The sequence below is a fragment of the Platalea leucorodia genome (genome assembly GCF_965183815.1).
Source record: "Platalea leucorodia genome assembly, chromosome: 1".
Lineage (NCBI taxonomy): Eukaryota > Metazoa > Chordata > Aves > Pelecaniformes > Threskiornithidae > Platalea > Platalea leucorodia.
Window position 1 is genome coordinate 100,738,580 of NC_138823.1, and position 25,973 is coordinate 100,764,552.

At 41.2% G+C, this 25,973-nt stretch overlaps 1 protein-coding gene across 2 annotated transcripts in view; it reads right to left on the bottom strand.

The window, feature by feature from the left end:
* Positions 1 to 396: 396 nt before the first annotated feature.
* The window catches only part of MBOAT1 (membrane bound glycerophospholipid O-acyltransferase 1), a 60,036-nt gene continuing 34,459 nt past the window's right edge, over positions 397 to 25,973 (bottom strand). For both annotated transcript variants that reach the window (XM_082330142.1, XM_082330141.1), the window contains 9 exons: positions 19,978 to 20,033; positions 17,697 to 17,751; positions 14,752 to 14,935; positions 12,929 to 13,121; positions 9,662 to 9,765; positions 6,860 to 6,924; positions 5,346 to 5,478; positions 3,956 to 4,107; positions 397 to 1,872 (listed from right to left, as the gene is read on the bottom strand). In XM_082330142.1, the coding sequence (XP_082186268.1) occupies positions 1,740 to 1,872; positions 3,956 to 4,107; positions 5,346 to 5,478; positions 6,860 to 6,924; positions 9,662 to 9,765; positions 12,929 to 13,121; positions 14,752 to 14,935; positions 17,697 to 17,751; positions 19,978 to 20,033 (1,075 nt within the window). In that variant the 3' untranslated portion in view covers positions 397 to 1,739. The remainder of the gene's footprint in view (positions 1,873 to 3,955; positions 4,108 to 5,345; positions 5,479 to 6,859; positions 6,925 to 9,661; positions 9,766 to 12,928; positions 13,122 to 14,751; positions 14,936 to 17,696; positions 17,752 to 19,977; positions 20,034 to 25,973) is intronic.

Consider the following 25,973-nt stretch of genomic DNA (forward strand, 5'->3'; position numbering starts at 1 on the left):
TAGACATCTGTCATTAATAACGCCAGGCGGTGACACAAAGCAATTTGTTTGTTCAGATCAACCTTTTAATCTTGCCTTCAAAATAAATTACCAAATAAACTCTTCCATGAACTATGCTCTAAATCATGCGGTGGTCACAGGACAAAAACTTCCCACCAGAGAAAAGAAAAAAAAAAACCCCAAATATTTTTTTGGAACTTGTTTTGGTTTCACTGATTTGTTTCTCCCCAAAATGTTAGGATTCTGCAAAATTTTAAATCTGACACAAAAATCAGAATGCAGTAGACAGCAGATTCTTTGCTCAATCACACGTCAGTTAAATGATCATAAAGCAATACCAATACTTTAACAGGGGAATTGATTCTACAAAATCCTGATAAAAACAGTCCTGGAAAACAGTCATTTTTTAAAAAAATGTTTTAGTTGGTTTTGATGTGTCGTACCAGCCTGTTTTATTGGGGTAAGTGGATTTAAAAAAATTAAAGAAAAAAACCTGACACAGCATTTTGCAGTGGGTTATCTCAATGCACAACCTCCTCTTAGAAATTAAGCCTCTCAACAGCCCTGTAAGCCAAGGACTTTAGAAGCAGGGAAACTTGCATCGACAGGCTAAGTCACATGTCGAGATCATACAAGGACTCGGTCTTGACTCTTGTGGTGATCATATCACATCACAACATGTTGTACAGATGATTTATTATGAGTATGATAATTACTGTTCAGGTTTCATAGTAGTGTTATCCTGCTGAAAAGTAACCTCTCCACAAGACGGGATGGTTTTGAGTAGAACAGTCTGATCCGTTACAAACCTTGTTCAGATTTAACCCGTAACTGCAAGCTTTAACACACTAAACCTGCATGGCTCCTCGGTTATTTTGATACTGAAATGGAAGTGCTGCATCGCTCTAAAACTGCAAAACAAGGCTGATGTAGCAACGAGCACCAGCTGTGTCATTATAGAAGCACAACTCTACAGATCACAAGGTGTATGTCCCTTCTTTTACTCTAAAGGTTTTTTTGTTTTGTTTTCCTTTTACTTGGCTTTAGATTTTGGCCTAGCCAGTTGCCAGTGCTCCCAGACACCTATTCCCAAGGGACTTGTCTTGCCCTCATTACCAGCAGGTGTCACGTTGAAGGATGTGAAATACCCTTGCTGCCGAGCTCAGGCTGCAGTCCCTGCTCTGGAGATTGCCGGGGAAAGCCCTGCTCCCTCTTCTCCCTGCCAGGGCAGAAGTCAGCGCCAGCACCTTGAGCAACCCCACGTCCGTAGTTTTCTACTTGCACCACCTCTCTCGATAGCCAAGAGATGAAAAGCTTGCCCTGCCAGCTGCCCACAGCACCAGGCTATCAGGCAGCTGGTCTAACTCTCTACTAGCTGCTTCCTGTCCCTCTAATCACAAGATTATTGATTAATAATTGCATATTTATGTAAAAGATCAAAAATGCGTCTGTGTGAAAAAGTTTAAATATATAAAAACACTTCATAAAAATATTTATTAAAAAAATGAAAATGCCCCATGAGCCTGTAAACGTTGCCTGTAAAAATCTCTGTTAACTGGAATAATTTGAAATACAGTCGTTCAGGCTCTTTTCTGCCCTGTCCAGTAAGATTTTAAGATAACCAATAGGAATGCCACTTTCTTCTACTTCGACCCTCATCCCACCCGTTTTTCTTCTTCTTCGTTTGTTTCCAATATGACAGTTCAATTTCCCAATGTCAGCAATTTTCTTTGGAGGCATCATTTGTCTTTGCTTTTAACAGAGTTCTGCACGGCCTGATTCTGAGGCTTTCTTACGGAGTGGGCTTGAGGTCTGATTGGTAACACAAGCAACACCAGGATGCTTAGAATGTGCATGTGAAAATACATAGACCTGGGAATAAAAGCAGAAAGAGAATATTACATTTTTGTTAGTAATAACATGAATTGTGTAACCTCAGTAAGTCCACGCAGAATTTAGCACTAAGGGATGGATGCAGAAAGTATGAACCTGACCTAGAAAGCATAAAATACACCCTTGAATTTCACACAGCCTATGCACGTGGTATCTGCTGGCATCGATGCAAATTATGTCATGGATGTTAATGAGGCAAGGAATCAATCAGCAAACTCCAGAATCCAAAGTCTGACAGCTCAGATAAACCCATGTAATTCAACCCTAGACTTATGCAGCCCATCTCTCTTTTAATGTTAAGAGTATACAAGGCTACATTCTGAAGAAACATCCTTCATGCTTAGGACATAAAACTTGTACAAGCTTTGAAAAAATTTTTTAAAAGTGACAGAAAAAAAAAATTAATTCAAAGTGCTGAGATCTGAAATAAATCAGAACACTCAGCTTTTAACTGGGGAAGGTCAGGTAATGATGTTTACAGAAGGGTTGTGTTTTTGAAGAGATATCTTTATTTGATATCTTATTAAATATCAAATGTTTTTATTTCAAATAATTCAGTACACACAAGATTGAACAGAAACAAAAAATTACTTAAACCGATTACATGAGGCTCTGGCAGCCTGGGGAGGATGATGTCTGGGAGCAATATGGTCCAGCTCCTAACCAGACAGATGCACCTTTCTATGGTCTCGTTTATGCTTCTTACCATAGTTGTTAATAGCCTTGTAAGGTGCTTAAGGCGACTGCTAGGTGTGCAGTGCTCCAAAAATTCACACCCTTGCCCAAAGGCCTACAATTTCCTTGCTTAACAGTCTGTAAGTTTAAGTGTTAACTATGTTTGAAGCCACTAGGGCAAACCATATTAAGGTGATGACCCAACTTGGGGCAAGGGTGGAAAATTATTTTCTTTGTTCAGAATGTTGGTAAAAGTAATATTTCTGCCTTCACGGATGCTGGCATAGTGCTAACAAGTTCTTTATACATACTTATTTCTGTAGTTTTGATCTTAGCAATGTAATCTCACAGAATAATGTTAATATTTACTACATGGAATGGCCTTTTGTAGCACAAAGGGAACCAACTTCACTCACAGGGCAAATTTATAAACAAGTTTAATATTAAGTCTTTTCTCTCCTTTTTTGTTCTGATTGCTGTTTGCTACTTTTGTCTTGAAAGAGAGAAAAATTATATATAACAAGGTACTTGGGAAAGCATCTTACCAAAACTAAGAAAGATTTGGAGTCATTTTTATATGGTTTCTGTGTTGAAATCAAATGTTTTGAGAAACAGGAATTCAACCCCCTTCAAATGGACTTACTGACAGCAGCTACCTTGACTACCAGTTTTATGTCTTTTATATTAGAGGAGGGAATTGTCTTTCTTCTTAACCAAAACCTGTTCTTCTACGTTGATAGTTCACTGTAGAATGAAAGAACAGTAAAGCAATGTAGTCCAGTCTCCCTTTTCAAATTATTTTCTCAATTTCTCTATTTCAAATTATTTTTATTAGAGTATATCCAACATACTCTGCAACACCAGTATTATCTTATTTTTAGGGAACCTAGGGAAGTATTCACTTCCTATGGAAGTATTCAAAAAGAAATGCATACTCATTTCAAGAAGTAATGCTCTGCCAGGCACCCTCCTTAGCTCCTGCTGACCAATCACATCTCCTGTTCTACTCATTTGGCAGCTGGAAACTTGGTCTTTTCTCATCGACTCCTTCCTACTGCCAACTCACATTATTCTTAACCTCTCCAGCCTTGGCCACTGTTAATGGTTGAGATTTGACTGCTTTGAAAAAGGAATCTGAATATGTGAAAAGTCACATCAGGACAAAGACAGACTGAGAAGTAGAAGAGAAGTGCTCTGCCTTGGCATTATTATTATTATCTCATGAAGTTATGGGAGTGAAAAAATCACCCCTTACACATTATTAAGCATTCTGTTTGAACTCCTTTCCAATTTGATGAAATGCCAACTGCCTTTCAGTGTGGTTGGGGTTATTTAAGAAAAGCCTGTGCTGGTCTGGAGAATAACAAGTCAAGAGGAGAGAACTTACTTGTAAAACTTAATTGTGGGCTCAACAGCCAGCATAACAAACGGTGCAACAGTATAGCACACGGCTAGTTGAGTGACAACCCAGGTAACAACGTCGTAGGCTATCTTGAGAGGCACTGACGAGAGGAAGTAATGTCTGCAATTGTTTCTTATCTGCAGGTCAGGGAAAAGCAAACAGAAAATTACATAAATTCATTTCTTAGGCAAAGTCACAAAGACACGTTGCAGTGTATGACTCTCCACTTATCATCAGCATTAGTATTACAGAAAAAAGTTTGTACACCAGTTGGAAAGCACTAAGAGAAGGAAGGAAGACAGAAGTGTACTGACTGGCATATCCAAGATCCCACACTTAACCGGTGGCAAACAGAGAAGTGTCCCCCAGTTTCCTCTGTCATAATCACAGGAGCAGACTCTCATGCTGGGTATCTGGCACAATACACCTTTGGGGAGGGGAGTTGTTATGATTTGATCTTCCTCCCTCCTGATTTTGATTTATCACTGGTTCTCAATGGTGAAACAAAGTTACTTTAAATGAACAAATATGTGTTTATACCTGCACCGTGTTCTGTTCTCTGTAGATTTTGGTTTAGCTTCACATCTATGAAATCCTCATAAATGAGAGGCAAAGCACATGTTAAGACCACATGTTCAGCAACCTGCTCTAGCCATAGCAGTTAATACTGATCACTAGTTTAATTCACCTTTCAAATTGACCTGGTTGCTTATCCATAGTCAAACTCTGAAAGACAATAATGGTGCTTCCCAGCCCTGCGCAACTGGCTGGTTCAGCCCGAAAGATCAGCAGTGATAAATTTAACAACAGTGAGACACAAAATCTGTTCTGTCTTCGGTGACTCTACCCAAGATGAGGCCCATAAACACAGAGGCTAGTTTACTGCATCAATTACATCCACGTGAAAGAGTTCAAGTTTGGGCTAATGCTCAACCCATAACAGTCTTCTTGTGAAAGACTGGGCCCAGAGCCAATTACATGCCAGCATATGGGCAACACCACCTAGCAGAAGTCTGGACTCCAACATGACCTAGCAGATGTCTGGACTCAAGCTTAACCTTGAATCCCAAGCTAATTTGACTGCATGGACATAGCTGGTAGCACTACCAACTGTACACCCACAAGCAATGTTTCCTCTGACAGCCGGGGATAGCACTGCAGGACATGCAGAATTGGTGCTGGTTATAACTGCTGGGGGTACTTTGTAATTAGCATCAATGCAGTACAAAGTTTCAGTGAACATCAAGCCTGCAAAGGCATGAAAGAGGGCTCACAGCAGGGACAAGCTGCTTGACCATGTCAGAGTGGTCCCTGCAGCTGACAGCTGGATGGTATCTAGCGTGGGCTTTAGAAGAGAACAATGAAAGGTACATACTGCTCTGGCTGCGAGTGTGATAAGGATTCCAGTGAGAAACGTAAAATAATATCCAGGATAGATACCATGCCACAGGGCCGACAGGATAAACGTTAAAGCCGTAGGGTACCAGGGAGCTCTGTCATAGCAAACACTGCAAAGACAAAAACAAAACAAGAAGAGGCTGAATACAACCATACAGTGGACACCACTTCAAACCCTTCTCTGTTTTTAAGGTCGTATTCTGTTTTTTAATGGTCTTATCTTGCCTCTGTTACAGATGAGGGCACGAGGCACTCTCCCTTCCTTTAGATGGAGGGTTAGATGGAAAGAGGAAGCATGCTTTTATGCAGAGTATCCGAAGGCTGCCTGTACAAATATTCCCAGTGCTCACAGCATTTAAATATGTAACAGAACAAACAGCAGGCAAGACTTCTCTTTCACCTTTATACCTCTATTTGAAATCACACACTACCCTTCAAAACTCTGACGGCAGATCAACAGCAAGTCGAGGGACAAAGAGACATGACCCCACCCTTCACTGGTGAATGGCAGTATTTTTAGGCACTGTCATCTGGCAGATGCTGGGAACAACAGGGAGTGTTGTAAGCTATTGCAAAGCAGGGGATTCCTGCTAACGTTAGCAGCTCAGAATCCCACTCCAAAGAGACAAGTGAATTATACCAGTTCAAGAACACACTAGCTGGTCTATTTGGCTATCTGAGGTTTAAGTGAAATGCTCTGTTCCAAAGAAACCAGTCAAGATAATGCACTTCTTACCAGGAACATAATTTGAATCATGAAAAAAATAGTAGACACTGACTTTTAAGATGTATATATTTACCAATAAAAATAGTTATGATAACTACAATAAATCTGGGCCTGCATTTCAGACACCACATTGACTGTACATTTAATCATGCCAGAAAGTGTAATGAGTAACAGGAGACAGTTCAATCTACAAAACTTGGACTTATGCTAGTATTTATATGTGCCTTAACAGTCACGGGTTAAAAACAGATCCTCTCAGTGCTATAAGAAGTCTCTTCTCCATATCCTAAACAGGGACTCCCTAGCAAGCATCTTCTGGTGACTCCAAACCAGACTACACTGGGGCTCTGAAGATTTCAACTTCTCTCCAGTTCTAGCTGAAGCGGATCCCAGTGACACACGGCTCGCCTCCAGTAGTAGTACGCATGGGAAACATAACGTAGCAAAGTGAAACAGTACAGCAAGAATAATGGAGACAAACAGCAGCCTAAAAGATGCCATCAAAATGCTATTACTTTTTATTATGGAAGATCTGAACAGTTCGTTTATGGCTTTGCTGCTCATATATAAAATGTGGGCATTTTACATTTGCAGCAATAAAACTTTATAGCACCAAATATCCTCGTATTCCAACAACTGTTACAGACACAGGAAATACAGACAGATAAGAGGCTATACGTTCATGAGATTCACCAGTCAGTGTTTTTCCAGGCCATCTAGAGTTTTGAGGTCTCGCAAGCATGTTGCTGTTTCATTGCTCTTACCGTTTTAGCCAGGCAGCTGTCTGAATGTTCCAGTTTTCAATGTACATTTTAAAACTTGTTGCAGTCTAAGAAAGAAGTTCACATGAAATGTTAGCACTGAAACCTGTAAAATAATACTTGCATTTTAAACTAGAGAGGTGATACATGGAAAATATTAAATCTAGTAGCTAACTGTTGTGAAGACTGTGCCACAGCCCATCATTATACTAATGTGTTTTGGGAAGGACATTAACTAGACTGATTGCTCACTCTTAACACTTGGCACTTGCTGTAAAAATCTCACTTTGTTTTGCAAAATTAAATACAATGTTTGGTTATTTTTCAAATTGTGGGAAATCTGAAAAGCTTTCTTGCTTTAATTGCTTGCCTTTCCCTTCAGTTCATAAACAGCTTCATTTTTGGAAGAGATATCTTGCCACCCATTACAAGGTCTGGACTTCCCTAGGGTGTTATTAGAACAAAGTGTTATAAAAACTAGAAGAACTGCATTATTATTTGGAGAAGGAAGGGGGAAGACTGAAAAACATGGAGGAAAAAAAATTAGGACTAAATTTAGAAGCCAGTTCTCAGCCTGCTGCCCAACTTGAGAAACCAGAGTGGACTCCAGGGTCCTGGGAGAACCACCTGTACCTCCTCACAGCACCAGTTCTCCCAGCTTTAGGGGACTGCTGGACTCTGTTCAGCATCAGTTACCCTAACTCCGATCAACTTCACCTCTGGTGGTTCCCCATCCCTGCTCCCCCTTGTTCCTCGCCTGCTGACAGAAACTTCGAAGGACCTCCTCACCAAGCAGGGACATGTTTCAGTGACACCACATTATGTTCCCATGTCAACCGAACGGAAGGACTCACTCAAAAGATGGATTAAAGGCAAAGGTTTCCAAGGGAAATATGCACTTTCACGCAGATTCCTGAAGGCTAGCACTTCATCCTCTGTGTTTAAAGAGTTAAAATGATTAGCAATTCCCAATGCAGTACTGCCACATTTTAATTGCATTACTGCACCAAGAGAAGCCAAGAAAAATATAATTTCTCTTCCAACTAATACTGTCACTCTCTTTTGGCATCTTTTAAGTTCCCCTGTTACATTATCAAGGGAGAAAGTAGTCACTGGCTGTCAAAGCATGCATGCTGCCAAGGCTTTCTTCAAGTCCCCCACATGCGTTTAGCCCCCATCACATTTTAATGCCCTCATAACTCCTGCCATGTGCTTATCTTTACTACAGACCGGGTCATCTCCTAGTCACATTTAGCACTCAGGTTGCCAACTCTTAAGCAATTTTACATACACAGGTGGCTATACCTGCTGAAAACACACTGTACAGTCACACTTCAACTCCAACTCCTGGAATTGTTGTTGGTGCATAAAGCGACAGTTCAAGGCTTACCCAAAGTAATGGTCTCTGTATGCTCCTGGAAGCAATTTCTCCACCCTGATCTCTATTGCCCATGTGACCAGTAAAGGAAAATAGTTTTGAGGGGTCTACAGTTCAGTGAGTAGAGAGGAGCAAAGGCTCCTGTTTCCTTAATTTGACTTGACTAAAGAGCATTGCCTGCACTTCACCTTCCTCATGCAAGCAGAAACTGCCTGAGCCCGTCAAGGTGGGAATCATCTCCTGTCCCAAAACTGAATCAGATATTGATTCAAGATCTCAGAGTGGTATCTAGGGTGCTGCCATCACTGAGGAGTATAAAGCATTTCTGGGCTGTGTATTCTGTACTGCTCAAGGAAAGATGTACACTGAGGATTAATTAAGGTAAAAAAAAAAAGAAGACAGAAAAAGGATGTTGAGAAAGAGAATATATAATGATACTTCCAGTTTTGGCATCTTTCAATGAAGAATTACAGGGGCTCTTTCATTTTTGAGAAGAGCTATTAAATCACGTTCACTTAGTCACAGATCATTCAGCAATAAAGCAGTCAACTTATTTTCATCTGCTTTTCCTTTTAAAATCATAACTACAGAATTACAGCGGGAAGCTCCTCCTATTTCTAAAGAAAAACCTTTAGAAAGCAGTCTCAGACACAAACATTTTCACATCCGACTGGCATTCACAAAATATTCTTCTGGGCAAACAAATTATGTGGGCCATCTTTTGCATTAGAGAAACAAACACAAATAGCTTACAAAAGACTAATGGATGTTAAAAGTATACTGCAGTCACAAGAAACATGTGTGACAGATGTTTCTCAAAAACAGTATGGTTTGCTGGATGGAGCTCTAGATCAGCAGCCATCTAAGCTCTACGTGGCCGTGCCAGTTCCCATTCAGGGTGCTCAGTTTGTACCTGTTATCCCTCCGACCCTTGCTTTTCTCCATTTACAAGAGGCACTCCAACCACGTGCAGGGACCTGGCCTTTGCAAGTGGCTGTGCAACGCCTACTCGTGATGGCCTCTTTTACTACTGCCACCCATCTCAACTGGGCTACAAAAGTGGAAGACTGTTAGAAGTAAATAAACAGAATACACCACAGATGGTGGAGAATCATAGCTGTGAGCAATTTATTGACCTGCTGAACTCAGCCACAATCTACAGTAATTGACTGCTCATTTATTAAACATCTGATTAATCATTTATTAGCCCTCTATAAACTATTTAGAAATGCAACCCGAATACAGACTGTAACGAAGGCTGCGTGACAGATGCTTTTTATCTCCCCAACAGATAAAATACAAAACCTCTCCATGTTAAAGAGGGGCAGTGTGGTGGCATGGACCAATTTTCCTTCCAGCAAAGCTTCTCCCCATTATCACGCCCATTTCTCTATAATTATGCCAATGCAGCCACTCCTGTAACTCACCTCAATGTTCCAGATATTTAAATTGGACAACAGGTCCCAGCGGAAAGTGCCCCTCTCATCAACTCCACTGAATCCATAACCAGCTGCATTATTGACTGCATCTGCTGCAAAGTCAAAGCAAGACGGGTCAAATCAGACTGCTGGAGGAGCTGTGTTTTCTTAAGAGTCAGTATGACAGTAAACACACATTCGGACCAGCTTTATAGCAGTTAGCATCCTCTCTTTCAAAGAGAAGCTTCCTCTTAGCAAAGAGGCATTGCTATAAGGCAACACAAGAGTCATTTCCTCAAGAGGAAAGACTAGCTACTCCTTGGGCAGAAGAAATAAAATAATAAAATAAAAATAAAATAAAAATGGATAGAAATCACTTTTCCCATTATTCTGCCTTTATTATCAATCTGAGATAGATATACAAGAGTTGCCACAAAATGAATTAGCGTTTTCCTCAAAAGGGTACCTGGATGTCACAGCATTTTCCAGAATTCAGAAAAACTGTAGTGTCTCAAAGATATGCTTGCCACTTCTGTTGAGTTCCAACATGGTTGTTTTAATTAAGACTTTCATTCAGACTTCCGCAGACAAAGCCTTTTGCTAATCCTGTTGCTCAGTGCCTCCCTAAGTACCTCACCATCTCTACAAATCAAATATTGAGTAACTTTAATTACAGACTTAACTACTTTAAGTGCAAATAAAAGCTTGGGTAACGGTAGGCATTTCACATGTTGCACTCTTGCTCTTTCCCAGGGTGCCGGTCAACTACCTCCCCTCTCATCACTGGGTCTCAAGATCCTGCTTTTAACGCACCCCTGCCAGAAATCCTCTCTCGGAATACTAAGAAAACAGAAGGGATTCGTTATCTCTGGATCACTAGATGCAATCAACACTGAGGATTATTGGAAGAAAAAAAGAAAGTGAAAATACAGGTAAGGCTTTTGCCTTTTTAACGAGCCTGGTTAAGTTCTGCTTTAAAAAGCTCAGCATTTCTTTCCCAAGAATGAAAACTGGTTTTGCTTTGTCAGTGCTATGAGTACAGGCACAAGCTTGTGGAGGAATCCCAAAGCACAAAACCAGAGAGAAAACCTAATTAAAAGCAACAAGACTAACAATAAATAAATAAATAAATGAGCAACCTTCTCTAACCTGAAACTTTCCATTTTATTTTCCACTTTACTAAACGAGCTAGATATTACTGATGGAAAGGTCAGTCTCAAAGTTTTTAATTCTATCCCTGTTTAAAAAAAACAAAACAAAACAACAAAAAACCCAAAAAAACAAACAACAACAACAACGCCCAAACAACAACCCTGCCTGAAATTGGCCCATAGGACCCTGCCCAATCGCAGAGACTGGAGCTCTGCGTAACTGTTACCCCAGAGCAGTGGGACTCCTGGATTTGCTCCTCCTTGCACTAAGGGTGGCAGGGACCGCTTACTGTTTCTTTGCCAAAGGCAAGAAACCAGAAATCCAGGGACATAGTAATACAGCAGGCCCACCCGCCTTTTGCTTCCCAAGCTGCCATCTGCAGATCAAGGTGCGAAGCACAGAAGAATTGCAGTTGTCCACCCTCGAATTGCTCACAAAACACCAGCCTCCACAAAGCCCAGCAGAGGTTTCCCTGCTGACTTGAACAGTTCTGGTGTATTGCTTTCACAGCTCCTTGGATGCAGGTGCTCAGTCCCAAATTGGTTTCATCGACAGCTCCAAGTTAAGTTTGCAGCCACATTCCCATGACTATCGCTAATGCGGCGAGAAGCCGAATTTTCCGTTTTTCCATGGATCTGGAGGAATTCAGCAGCGCGGCTCTCGCACAATAGCGTGACTGTCCTTTTCTGAGAACAGGAAGCGCTTATCGGCTGTTTCAGCAGGCACTTTTATAACGCCCTGGGCCATGCCACCGTGAGCTAAACTGCAAAAGGATAAAGTGTCTGCTGTTCCGCTGCCTGGATTTCTAATGTGACTAATAGAGGCCTCCCCCTCCAGCATGCAATGCATAACTTTCCCGAAACCCCTCATTTGTAAGATACTTCTACAGCCTCTACGGCTTAGTCACGTCACAAATCCAAGTTCAGTTTCTCTCTTTGATAATGGACTTTTAGTTCACTATAATGCCAGAAAAAAAACGGAAGCAACAATTTAACATTGGATCCCACAAAAATAAGTTTCCGAGCAAGTAATTCTTTATCCCAAAGCCTTTCCCATCCCACAGATGCCAGTCCTGGCTGTCTTCCCTCAATCTGTCAGTTTTATTCCCATCAGTTTAATCACAGCCTCGCAATGAATTTCCCTGGCTCTTTCCATCCCATCTCAATGACACTCTTCTCAGCTTCAGGTGTATGCATTGCTGGCTGGGCTTTCAGGATCTCCCCTACAAACAAAGTCTTGTAATACTAGCAAAAAAATTGAGTGTCTCCATTTTCAGCCTGGCCTAGAAGGATTTGACTCCTCACACATAGATGGGAAAGGTGACTTCTAAAAGGAAGAAAGTAAAATACAAAAACATTATTTTGACCACCAGTCTAGCTGGCTCCCAAGAAAAGAAATTTGCTTCTCTATAACGAGCCCTCTTCCTTCCCTTCTCCTTTTCATTGCAGAGATTCTTGGGTCCTTCCCATCACCTCCTTTGTTCCCCACCTTCCCCATGGTTCTTCAATCCTTTCTCTTGATCGCTCAAAGCTAACGTGTGTACAGGACCACACAGTGCCTTGGAGGCAAAGCCTAACTTCAGCCCCCCAACAAGCACTACAGCTTTCTTATACAGAGGCATGTGCTAAAGATGTCCCATAGGAAGAGAGAGGTCTGTTTGTATTATAACATATTTGTAAAGCCTGAGCCAGTGTGACGCATTTAAACCTCCCAACCCCACTGATACAAGTGGCAAATTATGAATAAAGCGTAAAAATCAAGGTTTAGAGGAGGCAAACTTTTTTTTCCCAAGAATTCCTGTAAAAAGTATTTTGGTACAATTACAAAGTTTTAAGAGGAAATTGTTACATTGACTTTACTGGCAAGAGGCTGAAAAGCAGATTTGGTTCCAGAGGCAGGGGATGTCAGACAAGCTAGAAGAGATTTTATGCATGTTTTTGAAAACTTTTGCCATCTTCCCACTTCAGTTGGGTCGAATGCCTACAGGAACACGTGTACACCTCCCACGGGAACTACAGGTCTAGGGACTAATTTATCCCCCCTCCCCCCCCCCCCCGCCATGTTTCAGACCCCCTCCCCCATTTATTTGTTACCTACAAAAATAAGTGATGTAGCCAGACTTACCTAACGTCCATGCAAAGTAATACTTCGGTTTTGCTGCCTGTGTTACAACATACAGGTAACCAAGTCTTGACAAGAAGGGTGTTTTATCAAGAAATTCATTATCAATAATATATGCCATGGGAAAGTTCTTGGTAAGTGTCAAGAATAAAATGAGAGATACTAGTGTGATACACAGCTTGTACATCACTGCTCCCTAAAAAGCACAAACAATGAAACATTCATTAGAAACATTTGCTTAAGGAAAAAAAAAAAAAAAGCAACACTCATGATATACAAAAACAATGCGCTTCAAGAACCACTGAAGTTAGCACTGACAGAGTTGATAATAATTAATTTAGAAGAGGAAACAAAGAAAAGGCCACAGTCAAAGCTTTGGTTTAATTTGTTTTACTGTAGATAGGTACAAAGGACAACTAGAAGTCAAAATTGGTGATGAACTTCACAAGAGACTCCTACATCAGTTAGCGAAGGTCCTAAAATGAGAAAGGAAACAAACAAAAATCCAAACCCGATGATGTAAAGGAGAAATCTTCCCTATACGGACTGTCATCTCCTGGAACTAAAGACTGGATTCCTCCTGTAAGCCAAAACCATTGGTATTCAAGTACAATAGTAGGTCGTATTGCTCAGCTACCATCCAGAGATCTTGCTAAAAAGCACTTGTCCAAAAAATGTATGTCTTATACAGCGTGCATACCTTCCCATGATATAGGGTATTTTCTATGCCATACTGTTTTCTATTACCGCTCTGTAGCTTTCTATATACTAACATTACTGACAATCACATCAGCAGTTAGAAGCTCGATTTCAAATACACATCAGGAGTAAACTCTCCTGGATACAGTCATAATTAAAAAGGTAAATCTGGCACTTGGGTACCATGTAAAAATTAACTCATGTTCTCAAAAGACTAATAAAAGTGCAATATACTATTGGAATAACAATGCACTTTTTGATCCCAGGTACTTTTTTTATACTTTCTTCATACTCAGCAATGAATTAATCTTTAAATAGTTACAATGCAAATGTTAGTATTCTCTGCTGACTTGCGTCTAACACAATATGGGCCTTATTCTCACCTCAGTCAGAGTAATGTAAATCAGAAGTAAGACCACTGAAGTCAGTAGAAATGCAACTGTGTGCAACAGGGATCAGGTATGTATAGGCACATACTCAGTTCCAGAGGAGACATTCTGCACACACTCACAAAGCTACACATTCAGTGTCGCCTTAAGGTAAGAGAGAGGAATCTGTTTCTCATGCTGTTATCCTGCCTTACAAGAAGGTCATTTTATAAGAAGGTCTTAAGTAACATTAAAAAAATATAAAATAAAACTAGTGTTAATTGTATGTGAAAAATGACCTCCAAGTCATCTTAAAGTGTGAGATTCTCTTGCAAAGCACCTGGACAAGCTACAGTTCCTGATTAGCCATGATTCATGTACTTCCAACATCACCTGCACTACAGGTGAGATTTGACTTCCCCCCCCAATATTTCCTCTTTGGTCTGGAGCTGAACTGCAACTCGTCATTGTCAGAACCTGCAGACCGTTCCCATCGCTGCACAAAGGACACCCATTAACCAATGACCCATTTTGCAAGCCAAACGCATTTGGGGAATTCAAAAGGAAGACACTAGCCCCTTCACCCCTGACCCTGTGATAAAAACAGCAGCCACTTCACAGAAAAAAAAACCCACTGTAATGCTTACTGGGAAGATCATCCAAAAATGGGTTTTCTTCTTAGTTTTTAATTATGAGAATCATGTACAAAGCTGTACTCTCCTGCCCTTTGCAATAAATCCTTGTCATTTTAAAACTTACAGTTGGAGAAGGATCAGGAAGTCTGTCATAACCCTTCTGCTTCCAGTTCACTTCTAACAGTTTCATGTGCACATGCCTCCCTTCAATGAAGGCTATATAATCCTTGTAATTGCTGCAAGGCCCAGCTATGATGCTCATAAAATTGAGGAGATAGCTTAAATACTCCAGTAAAGAAGGTCTTGTCCTGTGAAAATCATCCACACACAACAAAACAAAACAAAAAACCAAGGTAAAACACACCAAAGGCTTTCACGAATGCTTTTTGTTGTACTGCCTGCCTCAGTCCCCAGCTCTCCCCTATCACCCGTCCCCCAGCTGAAAGCCCACTCTGTTTTGAAGATGAAGCACAGCCTCTCTTATATCCCGGCGATGTCTGGCAGATGGCAGGCAGAACAAGGGTAACGGGGAAGTGCTGAAGCTACAGGTGAACGAATGCTACTGATTTGAAAAGCTGTAATCTTATTACTAGAAATATTTTAGTTAAAAACAGTCATCAATTTAAATACCCACTCTCAAACAAATTGACTTGCACATTTTAAACAGGCCAGCAGTACCAGGAGTGAGAAGCTGGTAATTGTTACTGTCCAGTGTGGCAGGGACCAGTAACGGCTGGCAGACCGCAAGCTGAGTAACACAAGCCTCACCAAGCAGTGCAATGCAGTAACTTGCCTTGTTATGCAAACCGCAGGGCAGGGAGCATTTAAGACCAGGACTCTCAGGCCTGAGAGGAGCTCTCACCCACCCTTCGGTTCAGCCTTTTGAAAAATGGGAAGTGTGATGCGAGACATAGCAGAAGAGAATGAAGAGGCACTCTGTCCTACTGTGCAAATAAAGGAAGTAATTGCCTGTATTGCATCATGAACAGGAAAAGGAACTAAGGGGAAAAAAACACATAAATCAAAAGACAGCTGAAGATGAAAGTCAAAGAGTGTTCGTTATTTCCATTTTGCAAGTGCATATCCCACAAGTTCCTTGAGGGGTTTTACATTACATGTAAAATGAAGAAGATCCACTGTCCTTGCTACAGAGCAGTAGGATGGAAAAGAAAGATGCACAGGCCTCTCACCGCTAGTGTGATTTGTAAATTGTTGGGCTTGCTTTATTTATGTGGCTGAAAACACCAACATCTAAATTCTGCACTGAGATACACAGTGCTCTCCACAAATGTGCTAACAGTCACCGTCCAAGTAAATGAGGAGTCCCCAGATGAGAACAGAAACTGGGGCACAGTGTTTCAAGACTTTCCTGTCCGAGACACAGATGGACACGCATAAACCAAAACCCACTTAAAATTCTTTCAGACCAAAACATAAATTTCTAGCAAACAAACTAAGCAACAGTTAAAAATTTGCTGTTGCCTACTTTTATTCTGAAGTGGAATTAGTTTGAATAAACAGTTAGCTTAGCCAGGATTTTCTGCATTCACCCTGCTAGTTATTGTAGATGTTAATGCCTGAATGATATGTTCTCTGGTGAAAGCATTTCACAGAAAGATGCAGCAAACTATTTGGGGTAAGGCTCATCTTTCTGTTCTGCAAAATCGAGTCCGCGATTCGGGCTTCTGAGCTCTACAGTAAGATTAAAAATAAAGTCATTAGTTTCAACTTAGATTCTGCACATGGGTGGGTGGGGAGACATGAGCAATGCACAAAGGAATGTACAGAGGATGAGTGAGAAACAAAAACAGACCAAGAACAGGAGGGAAGACAAAAGGCTGTATTACCAAAGGGGATTTAAAACTCTTCAGTTATGACTTGTCTGCCACCAACACTTGAGCTATTGGCATGTACTTTTCTATTATGAGCTCATCTACTGTACAAGTTAAAAAAAAAAAAAAAAAAAAAAAAAAAAAAAAAGCCTGTTTGGCGAGAATTTGACTAGAATTAATCATATGGTCACAAGGGCCCAGTGCAGTTAAATATTATGCTGTGAGCTTTAAAAATAGACACAAAGCTATGGGTCACAGCAAAAGTTATACAAGTCTCCCTACAGGACTTTTGCTTCTCAAGAAATTACTCCCTTCTTACTTTTAGAAGCTCTTATGCAGATTTTCTGATGGCTGAATCTTCTGCCTTGGAAATGAAGGAAATAATTTCCTTGGCCTTAAAAAAATACTTCATGGTGAAAAGTAGTTGTGGTTCTAAGACTAATTCTGTAACAGTAATTCTTCTTAAAAAAAAAAAAAAAAATCAAAAACAAAGGGAGAGAGTTCACCTGCATCCTTGTATTGAGAGACAAAATAGAAAAAGAAGGCGCGCAAACATATGATCTACATGCTGCCTCCCCCTAAAAAAATGAGAAGACTAGTCACATAACATGAAGGACTGGGAATATTAACATTACGGAGGGAGACAGGAAAAATAAAATTTCAGTGTCCAAAATTTATGGCAAAGAAAAGTAGTACTTGAAGTGTCAGAGTCACACCAAAATGAATTTTTACTACACAGTGGTTTGCTCACAGAGGAGGAGTATTCTATTTGGAAAAATAACATATCACAGAGGATGAAGACAACAGCCAAAAAGTCCATACAGTACAGTCTTAGCCTGAATATGAGAGTTGATTCAGCAAAGACTAGTTTTGTTGCACGTGGAGTATATCTTTAAGTCAATGAGATGTTGCCAAGTACTTCAGTGCTTTACTGACCAGCACAGGATGATGAAGGCAGAAGTCCTGGATTGAAGAAATAAGGAATATAGCAGAGAAGCTATGTTTGTGTAAGGAGGGCACTGACAGCAGCATTTCAAAAACAAAACTGCTCAAGCAAATTGAAAAAGCAGGCAGGACTTTTGGCTTATCATGGACTGGAAAGAAGCAGGAAACGTTTTCATGGCCGGGCCACTAAGTTGGTCCTGACATTGCTAAGGGGGAAAAAAAATAAAAAAACAAACCCTAAACTTATTTGGAAGAAATTAAACACAAATCACTAGGGGAACTGAATTCTTACTTTACAGCAAGCCGATTTTGCTCAGCAGTGAGTTCCTCAGCTTGTCGCCCTATTCCTAGAGAGAAAGAAAAGTCACATTAGATCTTTCCGAAAGCCAAACAGTGAAAGCTATCCCCAAAGCCTTATGTTTGCACCCCACAGATAACTTTCTAAAGCCATAAGCTTCAAGATTTCTTTGTCACAGGCAGCTGTAGTACAGCTCAATTGCTAACTTTTAGGTCAAGTATATTCATGTTCTACCCTACCTGTTTACCCAGTTCCTTACCTCATTCCCCCTTTCTCACCCTTGCTACACTTTCAGGAAGAGCAGCCATAGTATTCCCACACACACAGTGCAACTCGCAATGCCACAACTGGCAGCGACCCCCAGCAGCCTCTAGTAACGGTCCTGGGCTGGAAAAACCTCTGTTCCCAGAAGCCGCTGGCTCATTTCAGCACAAGCCTCCCGCTGGCTCCTTGGTGAGAAATGGAGCATTTCACAGCAGGAGGAGTGGGCAGTGGAAGAGAAATGGGCTTTCAGGAAACAGAAGCTCCACTGGTGTGAACGAGCAGCCTGGCTGCCTGCTGCTGGAGCAAGCCTAAACACACACATCAGTAATAATCTGGAATTGTACAAGGTCCAGACTGGACGAGCAATCTCCTGTTGAGTGCATGAAACCTTTGGGGCCAGAGGTAGAGCACAGACCTGCTGTCCCAGGAAAACTATGGAAAAATCTGGTACGATGGCCAGTGCGTAGAGATGTTGCTCATAGCAAATATCTCAAAACCTTCAATCTGAAGCTTTAGCTGCACATACTGTGAGGAATCCCACTGGCTTCAGCAGAACAACTCACCATGGGATGAGTCACAGCACTTGATGCTGAGCATGCATGTATACATCTTCACAAGATCAGGGGCTTGGCATCAATTAGCACTACTGTTCTAAACCTGCTGGCCGTAATTACCGATACACACACACAAGACCCATTTCCTAAAAAGACTGCTGATAAGCTGCTCATTTCCATTCTCTCTCCACTATTTCAGTTTGTAAATACTGGGAGGGTGTGAGTTCCAGGGAAACAATTAAGCACTTAATTACTTAAAGGGTTGGGTATTTTGTTTGTTTCAATTTATGGGCAGCTGTGTTAAATTTTTACAAATAGAGATTTGTCACTAATGCTTGAACTGCAAGCTGCCTCCATTTGATCAACTGCTCCATATATGGATGTTCAAAATGTAAAGAGACTTTTCCACCACCATTAATCTGTAGGATTTCTGGTTTGCTTAAAACGCACCTGCCTCTGCTGTTGTCTTTTCCTTTCTGCCTGTTCGTTTATCTTCAATATTCTAGGTGTGCGTCTAGGCTGCACACCACTGTGGCACGCAGCGATACCTGAGCTGGCTAGCTTAAATAACAGAAGCAGAGAAACCCCAGCAACATGAATGTCAACAAGGTCAATTAGCCGAGCTTCAAGCTGCACCCATTATAGCCAGCTAAAAGCATTAGACCCACTTGTGTAAACTTGGCTTGTAAACAATGCCAGACCCTGCAGTCTGAGGCGTGGCCATCGCCTAAATCCTAGATCATAACAACTCTATCGCAGGCTACTTATTTAGTCACCCACAGCTTATAATGCAACGGGCCTCAGACCATCAGAAATTCACACTGCAACATCAGTAGACATGAGCAATAACGGTACTGATGACAATTGACATTTCTAGCCTTTGCACTATACTAGACACAGGCATTTTACTGGGAAATAATAGTGCTCTTTGTCACAGCACAGCACAAGACTGAAGACAATGTTATTTTGCTTGCAATTGTGCTTCTCCCTGCACTGGGGAAAAGCTATTGAATTCCATCTCTCGCAACTCATGGAGTATATTATCACTGAATAATATATCCGTGATTGCATATTTTTACTACATTAATGTTAATGACTGAACTTATGTATCAAACACAACTCTTGATTTTTGAGACTCAAGAACAGCTTTGGAGAGCTTAACGGAGATGCGCTGTAGCATCTAAAGAGCAGATGCTGGTACCAGCTAAAATCCAAACTGGGCCCCAAGGAAGCAGAGCCCCCAAAGGGGAAAACGGTTGTCTTTGTTACTGCAAAGACAGTTTAATTCTAGAGAACTGATCAAAACTTGAAGTTTCTCATTTTCTTCCACAAAGCATTTTTCTTCTTCGTTTGGAGCAACTTGCTGAACTACATTCATCCACTCTGTAACTCAACCACAGATTGCACTGGAATAAAAAGGCTGTCTTCAGCCCATGGGAAGCGATTCCTTTTCTTACCATCATGTAACTGGCATGCAAGTGTTGTGATCTTCTGTGTAATTATCATCAGTGGACTACAAAAAAGACAGAAACAACAGTTACATGTCTTGTAATACAAATTATTCCCAACTTTCTTACTGAATGTCTTTATCCCTTTAAAAGGCATAACTGTATTAGCAACATGTGGAAAACATCCAATTAAAACTGAAGGAGGAACTCAGGCATAAGACAATTGCCTGGGTTCAAAACAACCCCACAGTAACTCGCACTCGAATTTTTAATTGCTAAGTGAACACAAAGCCTTATTTTACGTCTCCCCATCCTGCAGCAGTGCAAACTGTAATTCAGAAGAAATCACACCACTAGGAAACATCAGCTTTTGCAGTCCACTGGGCTTCCTTTCAGGCGAAGACAAAATTGAAGCCCTGTACGATGCAACACTAGAGTACAGCAATGCTGCTGTAACATAACTCTGGCTCTTCTTACTGTTACTGTCCTATTGTCTGTCTCCCCAGTGCCCTAAGAAAATGTCGACTCTGCAGATACACATGCTTATTTCCCCACATGAATAGCCCTATCAATTAGGACTACGTGCAAATACCAGAATAGCTGTCAGCACAGCAGAGTTTCCCACTTGCTTCTTGGCCATGCAACTGCCTTGGGGATAGCCTGTCCAAGATGTACCATCCAATGGTACAGATGTTTGGGCATGTGGGATCTGGAGCCTCCCAAAAACATGAGCTAGCTGCACCTGAGCCACACTTACAGGTTACAAGAACCCAGCAGCTTTGGGCCAACCAAAGCAGCAGCGTAGGAATAACCACTACGTTCAATAGGGCTGCTTATACTTTCCAGATCCACCTTTACAGAGCTTCTTAGCACTGTAGGCAAATGTGAGCTGCTGCAGGTAAGGAATAGAAAAAAGGAAAAACTCAGCTTGGTGGCATCAGGAGCTGGTCCCCATGAGGGTAAAGGACACAGCCAGGAGCATTCAGAGGTACATAAGAAGAAAGAAGGGGGGAAAACCATGGGGACAACTAACCACTCCCTCACAGGCAGAGGCTCCGGGGCTAACTGTGGTCCATATACAGCTTCTAAGGGCTGTGGAGCCCTAAACACAAAACCCGGCGCTGAACACCTGTGATCTGGAAGGACCCATGGCAGGCAAAGCGAGGGGCGAGCACCTGCTAACACTGCCTGTCCCCATCTCTCTGCCACTGGGGACACCAGCACAGGGTGCCCAGATCTCACGCTACCTACGAGACCTTCGCCACCACAATAGCCAGGAGGTCGTAAGGCGTGATGAGGATACATCATTATTTTAAAAGCGTTAATTGTGATGATTATACGTAAAACCAGTTCCACAGAAGAACTTTGTCTTCGCTGAGGATTAATACAATGGATTGTTTCTTGATTTGGTGATAAATTATCAACCTAAACCATACAGAGCTTTCTGCTTGAACACAAATATCTTCAACATGGAAATTAAAACCCGAGTTTGTGTACATGCTATCTACAGAGTTTGACTGGTATATGGAACTTTTTTCAAAGAGACGTAGATGATTACTCCAAATATTATGGCTATTCATTTTAAATATTGTAATATATTTTCTGGAATTCAATGAAAGAAAAAAAGCTGAAAGTTTTTTTTTTTTTTTTAGTTGGAGCACTGTATTTTCCCCACCGATTTCTCAAGGTAAGAAAAAAAGCAAAAGTTACATTCAATGTTATCTCTGTCTAAAATAACAGCCAAATATTCATGTTCTGCAGAGATTTTTCAAGAGATTCTGAATCATCCTCGACTAAATTGACCTAGTGGTTACAATCAAATGTAAACCCAATGGCTGACATAAACTGTTTCCAATCTGATTATCCCACTATGATAAATCAAACTGATTTTCAAGATAATTAATATGCTGAGCATGATAAACACAAGAATACTGGAAAAAGACATTCTTTCATCATAAGTGGTCTTTTTTTTTTTTAATACTAAATATGGCTGATCTTTTTCAAGAGTCCACGTGTAATTCTGCATGGGTAATTTGCATTTTCTACCCAAAAACAGAGAACATGCAATATCAGCCAATTTCTTAATCAGAAACTATTTTTATCCTTTCAGCAGTCTCTACTTGAAATGTCAGTAAAAAAGCTTGCACATAAACCCCAGAACAATCTTAAATACACACAGATCTGGAATACAACTGTAACACAAGGGTTTGTACAGCAGCTCTCCTTGGGTCACCTAGACCACTGATTGAAGCTAAGGAATGAACAAATTCAACAATGACTTTTCACCTTCCAGACAACTCCAATATTGTGAAATAGTAATTCTAATTTTTATTCCAATTCATCTTTCAAGAAAAGTTATTTATAAGCTGTTTTCACCATTATCTTCAACACCCTATTTCTCAAAGTAGATTTTCCCATTCAGACAAAATTTAGCTTTAGTTTCAAAGATACATAAATCCCAATCATTTAAGCATACGAAAAAGCAGATTTTTTTAATTCTTAAGAGAGACAGAGGCTGTCAGTGAACCAGCAGTTTTACTGCAATAAACACAGATTTTTATTTTGTCAGTGCTTGACCTTTTAGCTTTATGGGTGAACATTAACACTTGTTTCAAATTGGTTCAATTTGTTGCATATGTTTCTTACAGCAAGCACTTTATGCCAATATTAAAGCGGGTAACTTTAAACCTCAGGCTCAGAGCCAAAACCATATGCCTTTAAGTGCCTAAATTTAGACACTTGTCTTTTAGAAAATTGGGCCCCCCACCGTAAGCCAGAGAGAACCAAAATGCAAACAATCCCGATGTGCTGATTAACCGAGGGAAGCAGAAGTGCAGCCTGCACTAAGGTCATACGTGTAAACACAGAGAAGAGAGAGGTTCTCTTCATCTATATTAGGAATTCATCGCCTCATTGACGGCACATTGTAACCCAGCAGAACAAGTCAGCCTCCCGTGCACTTTAATCAGAAAAGACGGATGGTCTGCCCCCCTCAAATCCTGACTCCAGAGAAGACAAGTGAGCACAAAAGCGACACTGCTGACACCGTGGGTGGGAGGGAGACCCACAAAGTGCATCTGAGATACCTTCAGTTCTCTCTCCTGCCATCATCATATTACAAATGTACATATCTCTTCCACACCCTACTCGGGAAGGTGGAAACCTGCTGTAGAGTGGCAATGGGATGACACCCTCTGAATCTTTCACAAGATCAGTATCAGATACCATAAAACGCTCCACACAAAGGGTAAGCAAGGTTTCAGGTGAACAGGGAGCATCTTCCTCCTCCCTCGCCCATCTACTGTTCCCCCACTGACTTGATCTCACTGGGGAACCAAGCCTTCGCTGCAGGAAAGGGCAGAGCACAACAAAGCAATAGCAGTGCTGGAGCTCTGTCGCCTTCTGGCACCCCTTTGGGGTGTGGGGGCCCCCCACCTTCTGCACACCCACACCTGGTCCACTCCTCCCTGGGGACTCACTAGTCTCTCCTCATCATGTACACACACATAGAGCAAATCTAAGACTGTTTTTGTTTCTTCAGAATGAAAAATAGTTCTTTCCCCCATATTTGCAGAGCAATGCATGAGGATGCAAGTCCTGAATCAATATTAAAAAAATAGATAAGAAAAATACATTTAATTTAGGGGAAAAATTAATATCATCATTTCCTAAACACACACGTGAGTTTTGATTATTAAAACTTGGCAATACCAGAGTACCGAATTGTCACTTCTGTTCAGCCTTTCAGGTAACCTCCAATTTTAAACAGCAATAAAACACTGAGCAAGTTAATATGCAAAATACAGCACCATATCACATATAGCCAACTGTTTCTGACATGATAATATTTTAAACCTTAGTCTCTACTGGAAAAAGCCAGAAGTGCTACAAACAAGAAGGGGAGCTAAAGCTATAAAACTTCCAAAAATCTGTCTCCCAGATTTTGAGAGATGCACAAGTTATTGGGAGTGGGGCAAATTATTAGGTTGAATTCAAGAAAATCTACCTACTATACTTGCATTTGCAGATGAAGCATGAAGATCTACCCCTAGAAACAGGGCATTTTAAATAAAACACATATTTAAGAAGCCTAAATGACTTGAACTGGATCATATTTGAACACCTTCCAATCGCTTTGCAGTTACATACCAAGTGCTATGATTCTACAACCACTACAGTTACAAACTAGCACAGAAGCACAGAATTAGATTTACCTGTGGTGCAATTTCTTCCCCCTCTCTATGTATTATGTATTGGCTAAGAGTTTAATCTCAGCTTGTAGCTGCATAGTACCTTCTACACACAAACCATATTGGCCAACTTTTAATTAAAAAAATAAAAATAACAAAATTAAAAAAAAAAAAAAAAAAGAAATTGTCCCAGGGAGTCAGTACGAAATAGGAAATTTCGACAAATAAAAAAGCCCCAAAACTGTCTTTCCCTTACGTTAGATGCCTTAAAAATACAAGACAAAGATGCAACAGTTTACAGAGAATGCTCGATAGAAGGTTTTACCCCCCTAATTAAACCTTCCAAATGAAAACATACCAGTTAACGTCACTGTTAAACATGGCTTGCCCCAACGTAATAAATTTGCCAAGAAGCACAGGCCAGTGGAACTAAAGATATCAGCATCGGTTGTAGCCTGCTGTGGGGATCCTCTGCGTATCACAGCCTGGCTTCTGCACTGAGCAAGCTTCGATGCTTATGAGAGAAAAGACATTTACCAAGCAGAGTCTGCCTGACCTTAGGTAATCCCATGGAGGAGTCTGGCACACACTCGCTAGAAATAGTTTCCACTGACCTGATTTCACTAAGAGAGGAGGTGGAGTCAAAAGGCTCATTGCAGACAAGACTCCAAAACAGCAAACATTTATTTCAGGTTTATCTCTTTAGCCCTGAAGCCATGATGAGAAGTTCACACAGTCACGCTCTGCTACAACATTAACTGTGCTGCTGAGGGGATCGCCGAGCCAGAGACGCCACAACGGCTTCACTGGCAAAGGGCTCTTTCTTACTTCTGCTTTCGACAGCAAAATGAAGAAGTGCTGAAGCACACAGAGGAAGAATATTTCACTAAACACGCTCACGCCTCCAAAGCAACTTCCAATTTGCCTCATGTGTTTTTCTGGGGAAAGCTCCCAAAGAGCATTTCTTATGCCTTCATGACAGAAGCATTTAACTTAAAAGAGTATTTACATTTGGAGAATTGTCCTGGGATGCACTAGATATGTGGAGCTATCTAGTACTGACTGCTTGCTTGAATTTTGGCTAATTCCCACGTTGCGGCTCTTGCAGGGCTCCTGTGTAACCAACGGTAATCGATCCCAGTGCAGTTTCAAGCGGCCAAACGCCCAGCAGAGCAGCCACGCAGCGAGCGGGCATGGAAAACTGCCTGACCTCCCCTTACTCACCCTGCACGTGCGCTACTGTAGTGCCTCTGGGGACTGGCTGTAGACTCAAGTTGCCCAGAGCTGCTGGAACATACACTGCATGCAACATATTGCACTTCATACATTTAAAAGGCAAGAAAATAAAAATAACCAACTGAACTCACAGGACCCGTTAGTATTTCTGCACTGCGTTTTAACATGGTAACGGAGTACATCTATGGTTGTTTCCATCAGTAAAAGTATTGCCCTTGTAAAAACCAGCTGTTGCACCTTTGTTCCTTTCTTTTGTGGTTGATACTAAGCCACTGAGAGGTGAAAAAAACAGCAACAAAGCACTGACCACCCGACAAAAATTCACTACCTGAAGTGACACTTGTTACTAAAGTATCTGCTTATATGGCTTTTTGAGAGGGCCGTTTCAATGACCATCCCTTTCTAAGCGGTTTGCGGAGAATGCTGCTGCTGTTCTGCATTTGGGATAGAGGGAACACATAAAGATGTCCATTTCCTCTGGAGAGTGATGTCCACCAAAACACTCATGTAAGAGGTACGGATTTGACATCTGTAGGGAGGAAAACCGCTCGAGTCTCTCTGATAATTCAGCTCTGGTCT